We start from the raw sequence: 20,427 nt of genomic DNA on the forward strand, positions 1-20,427 counted from the left end.
TCACTTAAGATTCCAAAGTTAACTAGATCTATCACTTAAACCTATCACAATATGCAAGGCCCTTTACAACTGGCTTAAATCTGCCTTGTGAACCTCAACTGTCTTCTTTTTGATTTCAATGCTAAACTTTATCCACCTGGAACCTCTTACACCTGTAATACCACAAAGCATCTATTCATTCATGTATACCATGGTTTAAAACTAAGTCTCTCAGAATCCTTGAAGCCATTCTCTGGCAAAAGTCTATTCACTTTTTTTTTAAGATTTATTTATTTTAATTGCAAAGTCAGATATACAGAGAGGAGAGACAGAGAGGAAGATTTTCCAACCGATGATTCACTCCCCAAGTGGCTGCAATGACCAGAGCTGAGCTGATCTGAAGCCAGGAGCCTCTTTTGGGTCTCTCACACAGGTGCAGGGTCCGAAGACTCTTGGGTCATCTTTGACTGCTTTCCCAGGCCACAAGCAGGGAGCTGGATGTAATCAGGGCTGTCAGGATTAGAACTGTTGCCCATATGGGATCCCGGGCATTCAAGGCGAGGACTTCAGCTGCTAGGCTACCGTGCTGGGTCCAAAAGTATATTAACTTTTTAAGTTTTATTTCAATTGCAAGTGTATTGGGAAGCCCTTTTAAAGGGACCAACTACAAACAGTCTCAATAGTTTGAAATTCTGGCATATGCTGTATTTTGTTTAAGCTGCTCATTATCTTTTTGGCTGAACTAGATCTAGAGTTTCTTGGCATCAAAAAAATCACATCTTACTAATTTTATCAAAAGCACTTACCAATATCCCAATACTGAAAAATTTTTCGAAGAATTATTGCTGAATGAATGATTGAATCAACCAATGAACAGGCAAAACAACTTCAATGTTAGGTTTCTGAATATTTAGAACAATTCACTTACTTGTCAGCAGATACATTGGCTCCAACTGAATATAACAGTTTAAGTTGGTCCTAAAACAACATGTCAAATCAATTAATAAGAAATATCAACATACATGAAAATGCTTTGATACAACTCAAATTTTTAATTAAGCAGACTCAAGTAACAAACAGCATGATCATTTATTAATAAAATTCATTTTTGAAAAGACAGTGTCAAAAACAGCATCAAAGAACGCATGATCATTTTACTCCCTGCTTTATAGATTTTCTCTATCCTATATCCACTTCTTTCTGTTAACTACTAACAAAAGGTGCTAAAAGCACAGTAACATTTTTATAGAACTCAATTATACCTATAAATAGAAAAGCTATTATTAAAAATAAGTTGTTGAGCCTGGCGTGGTAGCCTAGCAGCTAAAGTCCTCACCTTTAATGTACTGGGATCCCCTATGAGCACTGGTTCTAATCCTGGCAGCCCCGCTTCCCATTCAGCTCCCAGCTTGCGACCTGGGAAAGTAGTAGAAGCAAACCCAAAGCACTGAGAGCCTGCACCCACATGAGAAACCCAGAAGAAGCTCCTGGCCTGGCATAGGATTGGCTCAGCTCAGTTCTAGTCATTGCAGCCATTTGGGGAGTGAATCAACAGACAGAAGATCTTTCTGTCTCTCCTCCTCTCTGTATATCTGACTTGGCAATAAAAATAAATAAATGTTTTAACAAAAAGTTGTCTTTAATCATACTTACCTTGAAGGGTAGAAAGTAAATATCTCTGGCTTGAAATCGAGAGCGGAGAGGAGGGTCTAATGGATTCCCAGAGTATCTTGGCACTGGCAAACCCAGGGCAATCACTCGGAAATTCTCACTGACTCGAACAATCTTCCAGGCATCCAATTCTGCTTTAGTATGATCCTTTAAAAAATAAGAGATTGAAGAACTACGACATGCATGAAACAGATTACAACTTCAAGGTATGTCAGGCCAAGGAACTTAGGCCTTGGCTATTGAGAAACATATTGAAAAAACAAACTCTCAGGGCTGGCACTGTGGTACTGCTGGGCCTCCACCTGTAATAGGGAACACCTATGCAGGACTGGTTTGAGTACTGGTTGCCCTACTTCCCATCCGGTTCACTGTTACAGCACATGGCCAGGCCGTTAAAGATAGTCCAATCAAGTGAGATAACTGAATGGAGTTCCTAGCTCCTGACAGCAGGCTGTTCCAGCTGTGACATTATGGCCATTTGGAAAGTAAAGCATTGGATTAGACTCCCTGTGTGTGTGTGTGTGTGTGTGTGTGTGTGTGGTGTGACTTGCCCTCTCTGTTATACTGCCATTCAAATACATAAAAATAAATTTAAAAAACAGACAAAAATAAACCTATTAAGTAAAAAGTAAATCAGGATCAGGTTACCAGGCAAAACTCATAAAGCGAGACTTGTGTTTGAAAGTAAAAGTAGCTCACACATCAAAGAACAGAGGAAACTTATGTTGGTTCTTGAACTCTAGTCAGTAACACAGCAAAAAATAATCAGGGGGGAAAGGAAGACATGATTATCAGCGACCTCCAGTGCAGTGGAAACTGCCCATGGATCCCTAATAGATATGTGAGTCTTTTTCTAGAAAGGCATGTTATTGGTAAAAGCTAATATGTTCCATGGATTTTCTACATTTTGTTTTCATCATAATAAACACTTAATGCTCCTTTTGTAACTTGTCCATGGGCCTGCAACTAGTATATGGTAGCTTAGAAAATGAAACCATTTAGGCTTTGAGTAACAAATCCTAACTCAACTGCTTGATGAACACTTAACTAAAGAACTGAAGCATGTTATTCTACTCTTGGAATCTCAGTTTTTCGAATTATACAGTGGAAATAAAATTCTCTACTGTGTCTGCTATAAAAATTAAATGTGAGACTGTACATGAAAGCAAATGACCCACAGAGGCACCTAACAGGTGTTTTTTCTTCCTTTTCCACCTAATTCTGCCTTCACTGCCTTCAGCAGTAGGATCCATGGTGCTCAAAAAGGTTCAACAGATCCTTACAGGGTTCCCCTAACAAGGTACTCTAGGCCTTTCCTGGTAGGATTCAGCTCCCACTGCACAACTGTCCCCTTCCACGCCTTCTCTGACCGATCCCACAACTGAAGCCCCCCAGTTGGCCATGATACTGCATCAGGGCTGCTGCACTTTCTTCAATCACCCTACTCACGTTATGCAGCACAAACACAACTGTCATCCAAGCTCAGTGCAAATGAAATCTTCATGAACACGAGCCCTTTCCTGATCTGCTCTCCCATCAGAATCACTTTGCACCCCTTCCCTGGATCCTCTTGAAGCTTCTATCATATATTACCTCTATAGAAGCTTCTATCATATATTACCTCTATACATGATTCTTTCATACTACAATTGTTTATCTTTGTAAAATACCAAGAAGTACTTTTCTGTTAAGGATTCTTTATTTTTATTTGAAAGGCATATTTACAGAGAAAAGGAGAGAGAGAGAGAGAGAAAGAGAGAGAGAGAGAGAGACACTACAAGGTCATTCTTCAAAAAGCCCCTAAAGCTGGAGCTGAATCAATGCAAAGCCAGGAGCCAGGAGCTTCTTCTGGGTCTCTCACAGAGGTACAGGGTACCAAGGTTTCAGGCCGTCTTCTGCAACTTTCCCAGGCCACACATAGGGAGCTGGATTAGAAGTGGAGCAGCCAAACACAAACCAGCGCCCATATGGGATACCTACACTTCTAGGCAGAGGGTTAGCTTGTTGAGCCACCATGCTGCAGGATGCAGTCTCTTAACAGCACATTTTTATTCTTGAATATGGTAGGTCACATGTTTGTTAGCAAACTTCATTAATTAATCTTAAAAACTCATGACCTAAATCACATACCAGAGTTAACAATCAGACTGGAATGTTTCCTCACCATGCAAGCACCAGGATCTCACATGGGCACTGGTTCATGTCCTGGTTGCTCCACTTCTCATCCAGCTCCCTGCTTAAGCTATGGGAAAGCAGTAGAGAATGGCCCAAAACCTTAGGACCCTGCAACTGCGTTGGACGCCGAGAACAAGCTCCTAGCTCCTGGCTTCTGTTTGGCTCAGCTCTAGCCATTGCAGCCATTTGGGGAGTGAACCAGAGATGGAAGACCTTTCTGTCTTTCCTCTTCATAACTCTGATCTGCCTTACCAAATAAAAAAAACAAAAAAACTTAAAAAAAAAAAAACTGCAATTTTGGAAACTTTTAACCATAGTAACTGTTATAAGATGGTAAAGTCTTATAAAAGTAGCATGTTGAATTCCGTGAAATTCTCATGAGACAGATTCTACCAATACAGAAATAACATTTACTGATAGAAATCATGCATTTATTGTAATATGTACCTGAGGGGGAGGGAAATACAGATTTTTCTAAACAATAAGCACTTTTTTGACCTCCTGTAACTGTTTTGACCTCCATGCTTCAAGTTTCAAAGAACACCCAACGTGTTCTGTAACTTCACACAGAATTTAATTGCTACAATAGATTGCATATTAAACTTCTCTTTTGAATAGCAATGATTCCATATTCTAAGTATTCTTTATCAATACATTACTAAAGTGTGTGAATAACTATTATAAGGGTAAATTGATGTTTTATAATTAGAGAAAGTTTACAGAGATAAGTATTCTACATGCTATCCATCTCCTTTCAAAAGCAGTGAAAATGTTTCATTCAGTGAACAATATGAAGGAATGAATTTAACTTCTTACTAGTTATGTCTTTAATTATCTCCTTCTACATCCAGAAGAAAATGATTAAATCACACTATAAAAACCTCTTCTAGAAATTCTCATAGCCAGTACACGAAGAGACTACTAAAAAGGTCACTAGGTGGGCTGCAGAGAAACCAACTTATAAAGCAGGAATCAGCAAGGGATGCTCCTGGCCCACAAGTCAACAGAGTATCAGGCTGATAAAATTCTGTGGTGTCAACATCTGTTACCTACTGTTTAGTGCTTTCTGAGCTTGCATTAGTACCTGGAACAAGATCAAAAAGTAGAAAACAGGGGATCAGTGCAATAGCCTAGTCACTAAATCCTCACCTTACATGCACCAGAATCCTATACGGGTGCCAGTTTGTGTCCCAGATGCTCCAATTCCCATCAGCTCCCTGCCTGTGGCATGGTAAAGCAGTACAGGATGACTTAAAGCTTTGGGACCCTGCATCCATGTGGGAAATCAGGAAGAAGTTCCTGACTTCAGATTGGCTCGGCTCTGACTCAGTTCTGGCTCAGTTGTGGCTACTTGGGAGTAAACCAGCAGACAGAAGATCTTTCTCTCTGTATCTCTGCGTCTCTGTAAATCTGACTTTGCAATAAAAATAAATAAAATGTTAAATAAAAAAAAGCAGAAAGCACACACACTGTTTTTGAGCAACTTGCAGTCCATCTGGAGCGAGGCGGGGGGAGGGGGGACAACATTAGTATATGCATGTCTTCAGAACAGGGACAAAGCTGACTCTAAGTCCTAGAATGCAGAGGCACAGTGGACAGTCACAGAAGGCAGGATGAGCTGCAGAGGCATCCACTGTGGTGCGTCTGAATGAGTAAGGGCTATGGGTCCTCTTGTCATTCACATAACACTTCCCCTCCAAAGCCTCTGATGAGTCCTCATCTTCTGACTGTTGCCCTCTTTATATGCACAGGTGTCACAAAATTTCATGATTTTATTAAACTTATTTAACAGTTATTGAGCAACTATCATGTGTCAAGCATTGTTCTAGAAACGTGAGGTAATATCAGTAAGAAAAATTCCCACCCTTGTGAAACTCGTATTTTGGTGAACGGAGGAAGAGAAGGAAGTGATAACATAGTAAGTAAGGTATTGAAAGATATTAAAAGACACATTATGAATTCTACATAGGGGCCAGGCTTGGTGCCCTAGCAGCTAAAGTCCTCTCCTTGAGTCACCTGGGATCCCATATGGACACTGGTTCTAATCCCAGCGCCCCCGCTTCCCCTCCAGCTCCCTACTTGTGGCCTGGGAAGGCAGTTGAGCACAGCCCAAGGCATTGGGACCCTACACCCATATGGGAGGCTCGGAGGAAGCTCCTGGCTTTGGGTTGGCTCAGCTCTGGCCATTGTGCTCACTTAGGGAATGAATCAGTAGATGGAAGATCTTCCTCTTTGTCTTTCCTCCTCTCTGTACATCTGACTTTGCAATAAAAATAAAACTTAAAAGAATAAAAGGAATTCTACATAGCAGCGAACAGGCAGAAACACAGCTTTAACCTTAAATGGGAGCATAAACTGCACTGATAAGTTTACACAGAAGCAAAGCCTTCAAGTCGATACAGATGTGAGCCAAGTGGATACCTAGAGAAAACCATTCTGGGAGCAGCAAAGTACACAGGCAAAGGCCACCAGGTAGGAAATAATTTACTTCATGTGTTTAAGGCACAACATGAATACTAAAAAATGAACCAGAGTATTTCACTGTTAAGACTTTGAACTTGATTCTGAGTGGAACACGAAACCATTAGGATTGGGGAATAAAAGTGACATAATCCAATGCCAGTATTAAAGTCATCACTCACTACTGGGATGGAAACAGTACAAGGGGACCGATAGATGGAAACAGGAAGTATACATAGGAGCTTCTGACAACATCCCAGGCAAGAGATACCAGTGGCATTGACCATCAGCATCTTGTTTAAGCATCGGCTCATTTTTGTCAGCTCCTCTGGATTTTGGGCTTTGTAGGGCCAAGAACAAGCCTAAAGCTAGACTCCCCTCAGATTTGTATCCATGAAGCCCAGCACAGTCCAGAAGCCTTTGGGCTTTCTATAAATAGTTTTTGAGAGATGGAAGACAAGAAGAAAGAGGACAAAGGGAAGGAGAGAGAAAGGGAAGAAGAAAAAATGAGTACAAGAAGTCATTAGACAAAACAAAAATCTGCAAGATCTTTGACCTGGTCTACAAAACTGTCAATTCAAGACTTTACTTCAGCTAATTGCCAAAGATATGGACCACCTAAGCATTTGTCCTGATTCTTAGATAACCAAGTCTTGCACAACAAAGCATCGCTACATAGAGTTTGAGGGACTTTTCTCTTACTTGGAGAAGTTTGTCGTACCGCTCAGCAGACATCAAGAAGCGTCCATCTTCAAGTTGCATTTCTCTGTTTTCCAGCAAGTTGTTCAAAACAGGCAGGACATTTCTCTCCGCCTTCTCCAAGCCTTCCAAAACCAGAGTTCTGCCTTCAGTGGCTGCGCGGACTGCACACTATCAACAAAAGATAAAGGCAAAAAATGAGAAACAGGGCTCATTAAATCAAGCACCTCCTGAACTGACACATATCCTTCTATAGTGCCAAGACAATCAAGAGCAAAATACCCAGACCCTAAGTGCCAACAGCTCCCTGCTTCCCTGTACAGGACTTACCCAATCTGCATTCCTGCCCAGAATGGCCCAAGACTACCAATACCTGACTTTCCTGGCAAGTGAATAGCCATGCCATCCTGAGCCATGTCACATGCTAAACTACAACCACTCCAGCACAGAACACAAAGCCAGTTATAAACCGAAGCGTGACTGCTGTGTGTCAAGGGTATGAAATAGCCTGAGACCAAGAAGGCATGCCCATGCCTGCTCAACGTGATAAAAATCCACCCTATTCCCATCAGGGAGCCAGTGCCTTGAAATCTCTTCCCACCTTCCCCCTCTTGCTGCCTTCCTTAAGCTAGAGCAAAAAAAAAAAAAAAAAAACAATAAACCTTGCCTAGCTGCATGATAGCCTTTTGGTAATTTCCATTGCAAGAAAGTCAAAGAACCTGCAATGGGTAACAAAATAAGAATACAGAAGTCTTAACTTCACTTATACTACAAATTCAACTTGAGATTCTTGTTAAGTGGACAGCAATCAGGAAAGCTGAAATCCAGAACTTTTTACTCTAGGGGACCTGATTATTTGTTTTTAGAGACATGATTTCTAAGGTTCCTTTCACCTTTAGTACTTTTAATTGTATGCCCAATGAAGGAGAGAGCAGATATGAAAGAATGAATAGCATAATTCAACATAGGGTAGATTTCTTAAGTATTAGTGGGACATTAAGATAACAAACTATCCTATATCCACCTTCACAAGTTTTTTGTGAAGACCATATAAGCTAAGAGAGAAGGCTTTCCCCAGGAGCCATCATCAGCGTAAATTCAGATGTAGTATGATGCTTCAAGTTCACAATGCATCACACCTAGCAAAATAGTCAGATCTTACCTTGGCCCACAGCACACTGACTTCATCAGTATCACATGTTTTCCAAATGTATGTAGCAAAGTGGAAACAACACGAATCACAAAGGATTGAGAGACCAGAAAATTCTAATACAATTTTTTAAAAAGTGAAAAAAAAAATCCTGCTTTAACTGACAGGTCCTGAACTACACAGAAAGTCACTATTTTTTAGTCAAAATACCTGAAAATCTGATATAAAGCCAAAGCACAATATTGCTTCTGTGCATTCAACAACAAAGGAATGATAGTGCTAAATCTATATTACCCTTCTCCTTTCAAGTCAACTTCTTTGTCTTCAAGACTCCTTCAGAAAAACACTCTCTTCTTTGGCCTGTCTATTAATTGTAGATGATGCCAAGAATACTTAACCCAAAACTCTTTTCACTCTACAAGCCCCTTCCTGAGCAATCCTATCCAACTTATAGTTCCAGCTACCCTCTAGCTTGGAGAATGTCTCTCCAAACTAAAGCCCTCTTACACTTTAGAACCTCATTGCCCCATCACAAGGTCTCCAACCAGATCACATAAGCACCTCAGGCTCTCCTGTGGAATGCTGACACATCTTATTTCCCCCAAAATGTACTTCTCCTTTTATAATTTCTACTTAGAATGAGTGCATCATTCATTTGTGTCCTGAACCATGACTCCTCTCTCACCATGACTTGATAATCTAACTTGCTTAACATTTTTTAAAACCCCTGCCCTAATTCATGCCTCCTTTCTCAGAGGTCCTTCATTATGGTCCAAGCTCCTTAATATGACATTGAAGCCTACCACATTATGATCCCCAACATCATCTCCTAACATTAGTTGTTTCATATGTGGTACTTTTAAGACAACAAATTGACTACCTTACCCCTATACATGTACATACCACTTTGCTTTACTGGACAATCTCTAAGGTCTTTACTTACCCTGATTCTTTTGCTTAAAAATTAATTTTCCCTTTAGTAATCAGCCCAAAAAGAATTTAAATGATAGAAGGACAAAAAAATTGCCTCTATTATTTTCTGGACTTAGCACAGCATTTATTTTCCAGAACAGGTGTTATTGCTAAATCAAGACTGCATATTGTCTCCTTTTAATAAATTGTTGATGTTTATACTGTGTAAGACAGTTTAGCTTATTTCAGGCATATACATACTAAAAGAATATCCCTCTTTGAAACTGAAGACTCAAAGATAATCATATCCTTTTAAGAATAAGGCAAATTCCAGCCAATGGACATTGGAAGGGATTCCTCATCCTTGGATCAGAGAGATCAAACGCATTTCAGAACTATAAAACCACCTGGGCAGAACCCTTGGAGCTTGTACCACATCAGGACCCTGGTTGGATATTGGGTGGCCTTTCCTCATCCCTGGGTACTGGGACAGTTGGGAGGCTGGATATAGTTCATCCCCTTGTCTCCTTTTGTCCCCAAGAAATAAGAAGAAGAAATAGAAAATTGGAAACAATTATTACATCCACTTTTTCCTAACCCTCAATCCTTACACCCTGATCAACTATGTAAACATCATCAAAAATAAAATTTTAAAGAAAGAGAAATTCAAGAACAATCTTTCAAATCTAATATCTATTATTTTAGTTCTCTTTTATCAAATTGGCCTTCCTATTACAGTGGGTTTTTTTGCTTGTTTGTTTTTAATTTGAAAAACACTTAGAAAGATACACAGAGAGAGAGGGAGAGAAACATCTTTCATCTGCTGCTTCAGTCCCCAAATGGCTCCAACAGCTGGAGCTTTGAGATGCTTAAGCCAGGAAACAGAAACTTCATTCTGGTCTCCTACGTAAGTGCACAGACCCAAGGACTTGGGCCATCTTCTGGTGCTTTCCTAAGCAGATTATCAGGGAGCTGGATCAGAAGCAAAGGAGCAGGGATTCAAACTAGTGCACATACAGAATACAGGCTTTGTAGGTAGAAGCTTAACCTGTTTTGCAACCATGTAAGCCCAGGTATTATTAGAAAGAAAAAAAAGGCATGGGCAGAAGTGACCTAGGAGCTCCTAGTAACAAAACTATGAGAATCTCATTTTTTTTTTCCTAGCTATGGAAAGACAAAACCATAAAATAGTTTCTGGGACAATAAAAATAAAAATACAAACTAATTCTTATAAAAATTCATGTTTTACATAAGGTCTCAATTAAGCTTTTGTTCTTAAGAATCTATTTACTATAAGAAAATATCATTCAGAACACAAAGACATAAATTATCATAACCTGTGGTAACATTATTTTTAAAAGCCTCTTGATCAATGTCCTTATAAGACAAACCAAATATTGCATCTGAATTTTAAAAGTTCAAACAGATGAAAATACATGCTCTTTGAGATAAAACTAGAAGTACATAAATCAAAATTCAATGGTTCACCAACTATTGGAAAACAGTTAACATCAAAGGACACCACACACACAACTGTTCTGCTTCTACTTACTGCAACTATACTTTGGCCCACAATGCATTTAATCCTTTCAGAGCAATTCCGTTATTCTAAATAGCTCATTGCTTTGTAGAAAAATCAGAAACAAAATCAAAATATGTAATGGATTCTTTTTTTTTATTCAGTATAATATGTATTTTCCCCCTTTTTTCCTTTTTTTTTATTAATTACATTGCATTATGTGACACAGTTTTATAGGTACTTGGATTCCCCCCACCCTTCACCAAATCCTCCCCCCATGGTGGATTCCTCCACCTTGTTGCATTACCACAGTTCAAATTCAGTTGAGATTCTTTCATTATAAGCAAATACCAAGCATAGAGTTCAGCATCTTATTGTCTAGATAAGTTCAACGGCTTCTTGGGGAGACCATCTCTGGTCTGAAGGTAGAGCCGGCAGAGTATCATCCCAATCAACTAAAAGCCCCAACATAACATCAGCAACAATTTATTTTTATTTTTTTATTGTATTTTTGTTGACAATATTTACATAGTTAATTACGGGAAAAAAAAAAGGTTCAGAGGGTATAGGGAAGTGGGTAATAGTATTATGTCCATATTGTTTCCATCATGTATCTGAGGTAAAGGGGGGTATTGATGGAGAAGCCCCACCCAGTTTCCCACCCACCCCAAGTCCCGGATGTGAGGTATGCTCTGAGGTCAGCAACAATTTATAACGTTATGGAATTAAATGACATGGTATTGAGTAATCAATATGTTAAAAAAAAATGCAAGTTCTTAACCACATCCTGTGACTTCTTCATTGACATTTCAATTTTAGCTTATATACAACCGGGTTCTATATAAACCTTAAAATGGCTAGATTACTATTAATTTTCATATTTAGCAATCTATAGCGTTGAAGCATAATTTTGCTGAAGCATAATCTAGCTGTTTTTCGGGTAGCCTAGACTGACTTGTAACTCTAACAAGACATATGTCAACATTTGAGGTGCAGAACAGTTTTAGGAGGGGTGTGTACAGAAATCTTCAATACCCTAGTGAGGAGTAACTAATGTTTGTGTCCCACCTAGTAAGGTATAAGTGAATCCACGCTGACCATTTCCTGTCTGATTCTAAGCTTTCCTTATCATTCTCTATCTATTCTAGATTGTTTGTTTGTTTGTTTTGAGGGGTTTCCAGAGCGATCCTGATGGTCATTGCCAGAGAGGGTAGGGATCCAAAGATGGAACCAAGCAAGGACCAGAGAAAGCTCCCCTCCCTAGTCCCGAAGGAAGTTTACTGTTCTTCTGTTTCTGAGGACCACTCAGGGCTCTTGGCTGTTGTTCTGATGACCTTGGATCCTGCGAGGAAGGATTTGGACTTCTTCCATGCCATGTGGTAGATCCAGATGGGGGTGGGTGACCTCAGAGTTCTCGGCCTCTGAAGGCACTCCAATTGCCCGTGGTCTCCTTGGCAGCTGGGATGTAGTCCTTGGTGCCCATACTGACAGTTCTTGGTGAGGATCTGGGAGTCTCCAGGGTTGGGATACAAGCCTCCTCTAGTGCACCTGCTCCACTCTGGGGTTCCCCCCACCCATGATCCATGCATATGACCTGCTATTAAGAGGTTGTCAGGATCGCTCTTGATTCCCCCTATATGTCTTCGTAGTTTTACTATTGTCTAATGCTGATTTGAGTCTGTTGTCTATGAGTTACCAGTTATGATCCTGGTAGGTTATATTTCATATCTTCCTCACACATTCTATAGAGATGGAAGATTTCTCTGCTCTCCTGCCCCAGTAATGGATGCTTTTCATCCATTCCAACAGTGATAACACAATTACAAACTTATGGAAATTGTAATGAGTGGAAAAACATATACCACCCAATGATCTCATGATCTCCCAAAAATATAATCGAGGCTGCACCACTTCTTTGAGTAAAATATACACAGGTAAATATATAGATATAGATATAGATATAGATATAGATATAGATATAGATATAGATATAGATATAGATATAGATATAGATATAGATATATAGTATGTATTATGTATATAGTGCAAACCCATTTATATGATGCGTCAAAGTATACAATAAGAACTTCAAATTAGCAGTCTGCTGCTAAAGAATGGTAGAAATAGGAAATCACCCATTTGGCAAACATTATACCAATAACTGTTTCAGCAAGAATCATCAATAGGTGGTAGAACTAGTGGGTAATGATGTGGTGAGAACTGGGGTATCAAGACAGACTCAAAATATCTCCCGTACCAAGATATTTATGAGTTACAAAATAAAAAATAATACGACACTAGAGGAATCTGCCAGATACTTCCCTGACCAAATTATTCAAGTTAATGTCATTAGTAACGATATGCATTAATTTTATGTATTAGATTTCTCAGATGATGCCCTAAGATGGGTAGAACTTCTCTTTTATGGCATTCCTGCTAAATGTACATAATCTCAATCAAACCATCAGAAACATCAGAAAACCAAATCAGGCAAACAGAGACTCTATGATAGACTATGTCAACCAGTGGATTCTTCAACGACCTCATTGTACTTGGAATGGCAAGATTGGCAGTGATTCATAACTGGTGAACTATCAAAACCACTTGAGCAAGAACCTCGGAGCATGCCCTACATCCGGGACCTGGGGCGGGTGGGAAATTGGGTGGGCTTTCTCCCTTAATACCCCCCTTTAAACATGAAGGAAACAATATGGAACTAATTGTCTTACCCACTTCCCTATAGCCCTTGAACCTTTTTACCTTAATTAACTATGTAAAGATTGTCAAAATATAATAAAAAAAGATAATGTTTTATAGAAAAAAAAAAGAGGAAGGGTTTCCTAGCCATTGCAGCCATTTGGGGTGTAAGCCAACAGATTGATATTCATATTCTTCCTTTCTTTCTCTCTCTCTCTCTGTAACTCCGCCTTTGAAATAAATCTTTCTTTAAAAACACAAAGTTAATAAAAATTTGATATAGCTTTACTAAGCAAAGGGATTTCTTCTGTGCCTAGTTAGAAAAACAAATAGAAATCCATACAGAATATTTCTATACATGAAAGAGACTCAATTCAACCTAGAGTATGCATTACCGTACAGCAGTGTGGTCTATCTTTCAGTGTTCTAATCAGAAGTACAACCATATTTCCCCAAATTAACAGTGTCCTTTAAATCACTACCACATCAGTGAACTCTCTAGAACTCAGCAGCAATGAAAGTAGTCACCTACCAAATATAGTAAAGATAAAAAAACAATGTTGCTATGCTCATTGACCTAGCAATTCTATTCCAATAAATTTGTCTTAAGGAAATAACAATATGTAATCATATGTGTGTGTGTCATTAAAATATTTTTATAATAAAAAAATGAAAAGTCAAATGCCAATTTGTGAAGGAGTGGAGTAAAAATTAATTATGTTAAGTCAATAAAATGAACTAGCAATACAATCATTAAAAATGAGGAATATTGTATTATATTTACTTGTAAAATGATTTCAATACTTCATTTACTCAAAAATCTCTAATCCCTCTCTAGAACTGAAGAAAAGAAAAGAGCAAAGAGAATGAAAGTGCTATCCCAATTCTTACCTGAATACCACACCCCAGATAAACAAGCTTCTGCTTTTAAAACTATGCTTTTGAAAGTACTGCATTCGTACACCTAGAAGGTGATGTAGGGAAGACAATGACTGGGCTTTTCGGCTTTTTTTCCCCCCTTAATGATAATGCTCTTGAAGGACACATTTACTCCTTCTACTGGCTCTATTATAATCTGATCTGTGAGGAAATATTAGAAGAGGCCACTACAAATTCATAGTGTTCAACTTCAGCTGAAACCCCTCTATTACCTAGAGACTATTTTCTTCACTTCTTGCAAAAATTACTGCCAAGGAAATTTCCAAAGCCTCCTTTAACCATTTTGCATGTTGTTGCCCAATACTTTACTATGCAGATTAAAGTTGCAGAAACTGAAATTCTGTAACTTTCCACCACTCCATCAGTTCCTGTGTGTCTTTATCTTTCTACTTTACTACAATTTCAATTCTGACAGCATCAATACTCTTGATTCCTCTAATAACTAATCCTTTCTACTTTTATCTTAGTGGGATCTCCCTTCTATCAGATATATTTTCAAAGTGAAAACGAAAGTAAATTCCTTCTCTTCTACAAACATATTTGTATTTTAAAAAATCTATAATCTCCCAAAAACTCTTTTTTAAAAAAGACTTACCTATTTTTATTGGAAAAACATATTTACAGAGAGAAGGAAATACAGAGAAAAAAAATCTTCTGCCCCCTGGTTCACTCCCCAAATGGCCACAATAGCTAGAGATGAGCTGATCCAAAGCCTGAAGCTTCTTCCGGGTCTCCCATGCAGGTGCAGGGTCCCAAGGCTTTGGGCCGTCCTCTCCTGCTTTCCCAGGCCACAAGCAGGGAGCTGGGTGGGAAGTGGAGCTGCCGGGACACAAACCAGCACTCAAATGAGATCTCAGGGCATGCACAGCAAGAACTTAAACACTATGCCTTCACACCAGTCCGCCAAAGAACTCTTAACATCCTTCTCTTTTTCTTCAAGTCTGTTGTAAAACAATCCACACAACACCACCTTTTTCTTGATTATCTTGTCCTTTTCTCTTTTGTTCTTCAACCATCTTTTATTTGTTTTTGTGCCTCACTTTCCAAAGCCATGACCATGCTGGTCTATTGTCTTTCTCCAGCTCTTCCTTTGCCTCCCATTCTCTAAAATGAAAACTATTTTCCAAGATTTTGTTCTTACTCTTTCCCCTGTTCTATTTCCATTCATTATTTCATTGGTAAAGATCTAGTTCATTCCTAAATATTCTCATCCCCTCACTGAGTACCCATTATAGGACACACACTATTATACACCATTCTTAGTGTAACAAGACTTTTTTTCAACTTTTTTGTTTCGCTATTCTTGAGGAACATATTGTATATATCCAACATTTCTTCAAAGCTCCATACCCACCTCCAAATATCTTTTTAAACTCTTCAAAAAGATGTTCAAATGCAACATGTTTAATCAAATATAGCTCACAACTTTTTAGACCTAAACCAGGTCTTCTGAATTTCTATTTCAATTAAAATGTAACTGAATTCTGCCCATAACCCACCATTAATTACTTCTGAATTTTTCACTCTAAAAATATCTTACGGTTCCATCATCAACTTTTCATTCCTACCGTTTCCAATGAGAGCATCCATAAAGTCCCTGCTTTGTTTTACTTTGTTTTTGTTTTGTTTTGTTTTTTACAAGAGCTGAGACAAGCACCAGATCACACGCAGTATCTCTAGTCTTTTAGTTGTCTATAGTCTTTAGTTGTCTTTAGGTGATGGTAAATATCTACTGAAACTGAATCAAGCCATCAGTAAAGTCTCCTTCAGAATAAAATCAATGATTATGTAGTTTATCTCAACCTAGTTAAAAAAAAATTTTAAAAAAGTAAAAGGAAAAAACCTTCCCAACTTTTGTCTTATTAAGCCAATAAAAACTATGTATTGCTTTCTATCAATCTAATTAGCACTAAGAATCGATGCTTTACAGCAACCATTCCAAAGATAAGAATATAAAAAGAGGATTATAACTGTGTAAGAGTGGTATATAAATTTTAAAACAAACTGACAAGCAAGAATCATCCAAGATTTTTAACTTTCTTCCCTTTGTGTCCTTTGACCACATGGTTGTAGACCCAATGTATACACAAATTAAAAATTTTTAATTTAGACAGGAATAATGATCCAAAAGCAAAATTCTTTAGAAGATAAAACATACCAAAATCTGAAACACTGGATTTATAAAGCTAATACTACTGACTTAGCTACTAGCTCACCATCCTGTTGCTTTTTAATTCTTCCTGAAAGAATTCTTCCATAGTCTATGGAAAGACTAATATACTTTAATCAGCACTATCTAACTTTATTAATCCAAAATGGTTACATTTCTAGAAGAGAAAATAAAACTTAAAATAACTAAATTAATACAGCAATTAGTAAACTCATTAAGTATGTTAATATGTCAACAATGTATTGTATCATACTGCAAAATTCAGCGCTGATGTACCTTTCGCTATATCTGTTCAGAACTTAAATGTAAAGCTTAACAAAAAAATTACCCTGTTTTCTCATTCTGTTGTTTCAACCTGCAACTGGATTCTTACATCTATGGAAGATGAGAATCTTGACTTCAGATCAGCTCAGCTCCAGCTGTTGCAGCTATTTGAGAAGTGAACTAGTGTATGAAAGATATTCTCTCTCTCTCGCTCGCTCTCTCTCTCTCTCTCTCTTTCCCTACTTCCCCCTCTTCTTTCTCTGCCTTTCAAATAAAATTTTAAAAAATCCTAAAAAAAAAAAAGTTGAACCAACTGCTGCTCAGTTAAAAGATGCTGTTATGTAAGTTTAGAAAGGATTTTTATGTGAAGGATGGTATCTATGCCTACATTTATTACTAGAACTAAATAGAACAAGTTTAACTATCAGCATGAGAGGCTTGGGCTAGATATTCTTGAAAATTCCCTCTACAGACTTCTAAATAGAGCCATTACACTTTTTCTCCTAAAATCATAAAAATAATACAGCAGTGGTACATAGATGTGGAATAAATGTAGACTTCGAAGTACAAATTACACTAACTAACGTTAAGGATGCTTTCTTATCCTTCAAGCTACAAAAATTCCAGAGACCTAATTCTCTAAATAAAAATCTAACAAAAATGTATCAAGGTCCTTCCGGACCTTGTATCACATATCACTTTAATAACCTAACGTGGGTGAGGATTTAAAAAGCAGGTACATGACCTAAAATAAAAATGGTGTATGTTCCTATTCTAGATTTGTTTCTGATGCTAACTTAGGCAAACAATTAATCTAGATGTCTGTGTCCTCATTTACTAAATGAGAATATCCTCCAGGGATATTGAAAATATAACAATTTAACAATCAAAGTGGTGCTGGAGGGAAAAAAATTAAAGCTCTTTAACCTATTAAGATAAAAATCATTGCTAAAGCCATTATTTAGTTAAAATAGACTCCAAAGACCTTCAAGATCAAAATATGTACAGTATGAAAGTACTAAAGAAGTTAAAGAAAAATGAAAAAATACATTTTATTTTAAAATGACAGAAGATGATGCAGTGATTTTTGGTTGCTACTATTGTCTGAATATGTTCTTCTAAATTCATATGTTAGAAACTTAATTCTCAGTACAACAGTTTTGACAGGTGGGACTTGAAAAAAGTGGTTAATCCCTGAGCCTAAGAAAATGTACCCTGAATAATAAAGAATCTTTTTTTGAAAAAGGTGGTTAATGCCATCAACTGGGAAGCAAACTGATCATCCCTCCTACATGACCACTTGCTTTTTGCCCTTCCCCTCCCTACTATCATGGGATGACACAGTAAGAAGGCTGATCCCAGATGTTCACCCCTAGACCTTTACTTCCCATCTTTCAAGGCTGTGAGCCATTATAAATTATCAGGCTCCTGTGCATGAGAAGCACAGAGTGAACTAAGATAGCTGCTCCACCACTTGCTTGCTATCCTTCCTCTATATTTCCTTCTGAAGCTTTGCTAGTTATCATGCATATCTCTTGATTATGTTCAAGGTTAAATGAGACAACATCTGGCACATAGCACTAGTCATTGAGGAAAAAAAAAAAACAACTAGATGCAATTATTATTAAGACTTATCACTGACCTTGGTGGACTCTGCAGATGTTCTGATCATAATGATCATCATCATCATCATCATCATCATCAAGCTTTTGGAGAAGCAACAGAGAAGCAACTCGGGTAGAAAGAACCTGAGGTTGAAATTGGACAGAGATTCGTCCATCTGCTACCTCTGCTATCAACTGAATGGCCATAGTCCTCTAAGCCTCAATTACTTGATTTGTGAGATAGGGAAGGCTAAGCATGTTAACCCTCCTAAGCATATTTTGAGCTCCCTCCTAATGTACCTGAGAAAGCAGCAGAAAATAGTCCCAGTGCTTGGACCTCTGGCACCCACATGGGAGACTAGCTGAAGTTTTTAGCTCCTGACTTCAGCCTGTCCTAGCCCTGGGCAATGCAGCCATCTGGGGAATTAACTTGAAATGGAAGCTATCTTTCTGTTCCTGTCTGTCTGTCTGTCTGTCTGTCTCTGTCTCTCTCTCTCTCACCCTGCCTTTTTTTTTGTCTTTTATTTAAATTTTATTTTTGACAATCTTTACATAGCTAATCAGGGTAAAAAGGTTCAAGGGCTATAGGAAAAGTGGGTAAGAGTATTAGTTCCATATTGTTTCCTTCATGTTTAAAGGGGGGTATTAAGGGAGAAGGCCCCACCCAATCTCCCACCCACCCCAGGTCCCGGATGTAGGGCATGCTCCGAGGTTCTTGTCAAGTGGTTTTGATAGTTCACCAGTTATGAATCACTGCCAATCTTGCCATTCCAAGCATGATGAGGTCATTGAAGAATCCACTGGTTGACACAGTCCATCATAGAGTCTCTGTTTGCCCCGTATTTCACTGCCAACATATGGCTGAGGTGGTTGATTGACTTGTTCTGTCCTCTGTCTTTTCTTGGTTAGGGTTCTGAGTCCAGCATTTCGATCGGGGAGATCCCCAAAGAAACTTTGTCTGAGGTGTTCTCCAACCAGATTCTTGTATGTATTAGCAAGCACAGGGCCCGGCACAGTCCATCACCCCCCCAAATCAGCTGGTGGTTGCAATTGCTGGGTTGGTTCTGTTTTCAGCCCCAACTTCCACTGGAACCAATGGGAGTTGCAGACCAGCCTGGTTCGGCCCAGCACACACTTGGCCCTCGCAAAAACCAGTAGGAGCTGCAGCCTAGTTGGAGCGACCCACAATAACCCCCAGCAGGCCCGCCCCCTATCCTGGTTTGCCAGTATGTGTAGCAGTAGTCCAGTCTTTCCCACATCCCCTTCGGCACTCGTACATAACAATGGGTACTAAAGCTTTGTTCCCTCTAACCAGCTCCACTATGCAGCCCACACAGATGCTGTTGGGTGCCTCTCCGTTTAGCAACCCCAGTTCCTGCTCTAGCTTTCGAGCCCTCCTGTGGGAGCCGTAACCCAAGAGGGAGGAGCCCACTATTTCCCTTCTAGGCCTCTCCCACTCCCCCGATTATGCACTCTCCAGGTAGTTCTGCAGTTTAATTTGACATAGACTCCAGTGCCAGCTTCTGCCAGCTGATGCTGTAGCTAAACCCAACCAACCCTCACCCACTCTAATTTTGTTTGTACCAGTAGGAATAATCAGCCCAGCCTGGCTTTTCCCTGATCCAGTCCACATGAGGCGCACAGGTGTTGTAGCCCTGCTTAATCTGGTCTACCCCATCCAAGCTCACGCTCTCCAGTGGGAGTAGCTGTCCAGCAAGGAAACCACCCCAACATTCCCCCTTGCAGGCCCCGGTCTCCCAAGGATTAACTCCACAGCTTAGCTTGTTTCTCAGAGGGTAACAGGATGAGCAATTTTGGCCTGATACATCTAGCCACTGGCTTAACCGCAAGTTCCTGCTTCCTATTTGTCAAGTTATCTGCCAAGGGATTGGATAAATACTGGGAGGAACTCAAGGGATTTAGGGTGGCCACTAGAGGACTGGATAAACATTGGGAGGAACTCAAGGGATTTAGGGTGGCCACTACTGGGAGGAACTTGAAGGATTTAGGGTGGCCATTTGAGGACTGGATAAACACTGGGAGGAGCTAGGCAGAGTATAAAAGAAAGCCTGGAGTTGCAATAAAGATCAATCTATCATCGATCGGCATTCGGTGTACTGCGTGTTTTCTTGTTGTCTTTTTTGTAACCCTAGTCCCTCCGCTCGGCTCGGGGTACGTGGCGATGCAG

At 39.2% G+C, this 20,427-nt stretch overlaps 1 protein-coding gene across 1 annotated transcript in view; it reads right to left on the reverse strand.

Moving 5' to 3' along the window:
- VWA8 (von Willebrand factor A domain containing 8) overlaps nucleotides 1-20,427 on the reverse strand; it is a 355,373-nt gene that overhangs the window by 281,147 nt on the left and 53,799 nt on the right. The window contains exons 5-7 of the mRNA XM_058670689.1: nucleotides 6,988-7,155; nucleotides 1,633-1,797; nucleotides 908-957 (exon numbers count right to left, since the gene is read on the reverse strand). Of these exons, the coding sequence (XP_058526672.1) occupies nucleotides 908-957; nucleotides 1,633-1,797; nucleotides 6,988-7,155 (383 nt within the window). The remainder of the gene's footprint in view (nucleotides 1-907; nucleotides 958-1,632; nucleotides 1,798-6,987; nucleotides 7,156-20,427) is intronic.

Source organism: Ochotona princeps, chromosome 12 (assembly GCF_030435755.1).
Source record: "Ochotona princeps isolate mOchPri1 chromosome 12, mOchPri1.hap1, whole genome shotgun sequence".
In the NCBI taxonomy this organism is placed as follows: Eukaryota; Metazoa; Chordata; class Mammalia; order Lagomorpha; family Ochotonidae; genus Ochotona; species Ochotona princeps.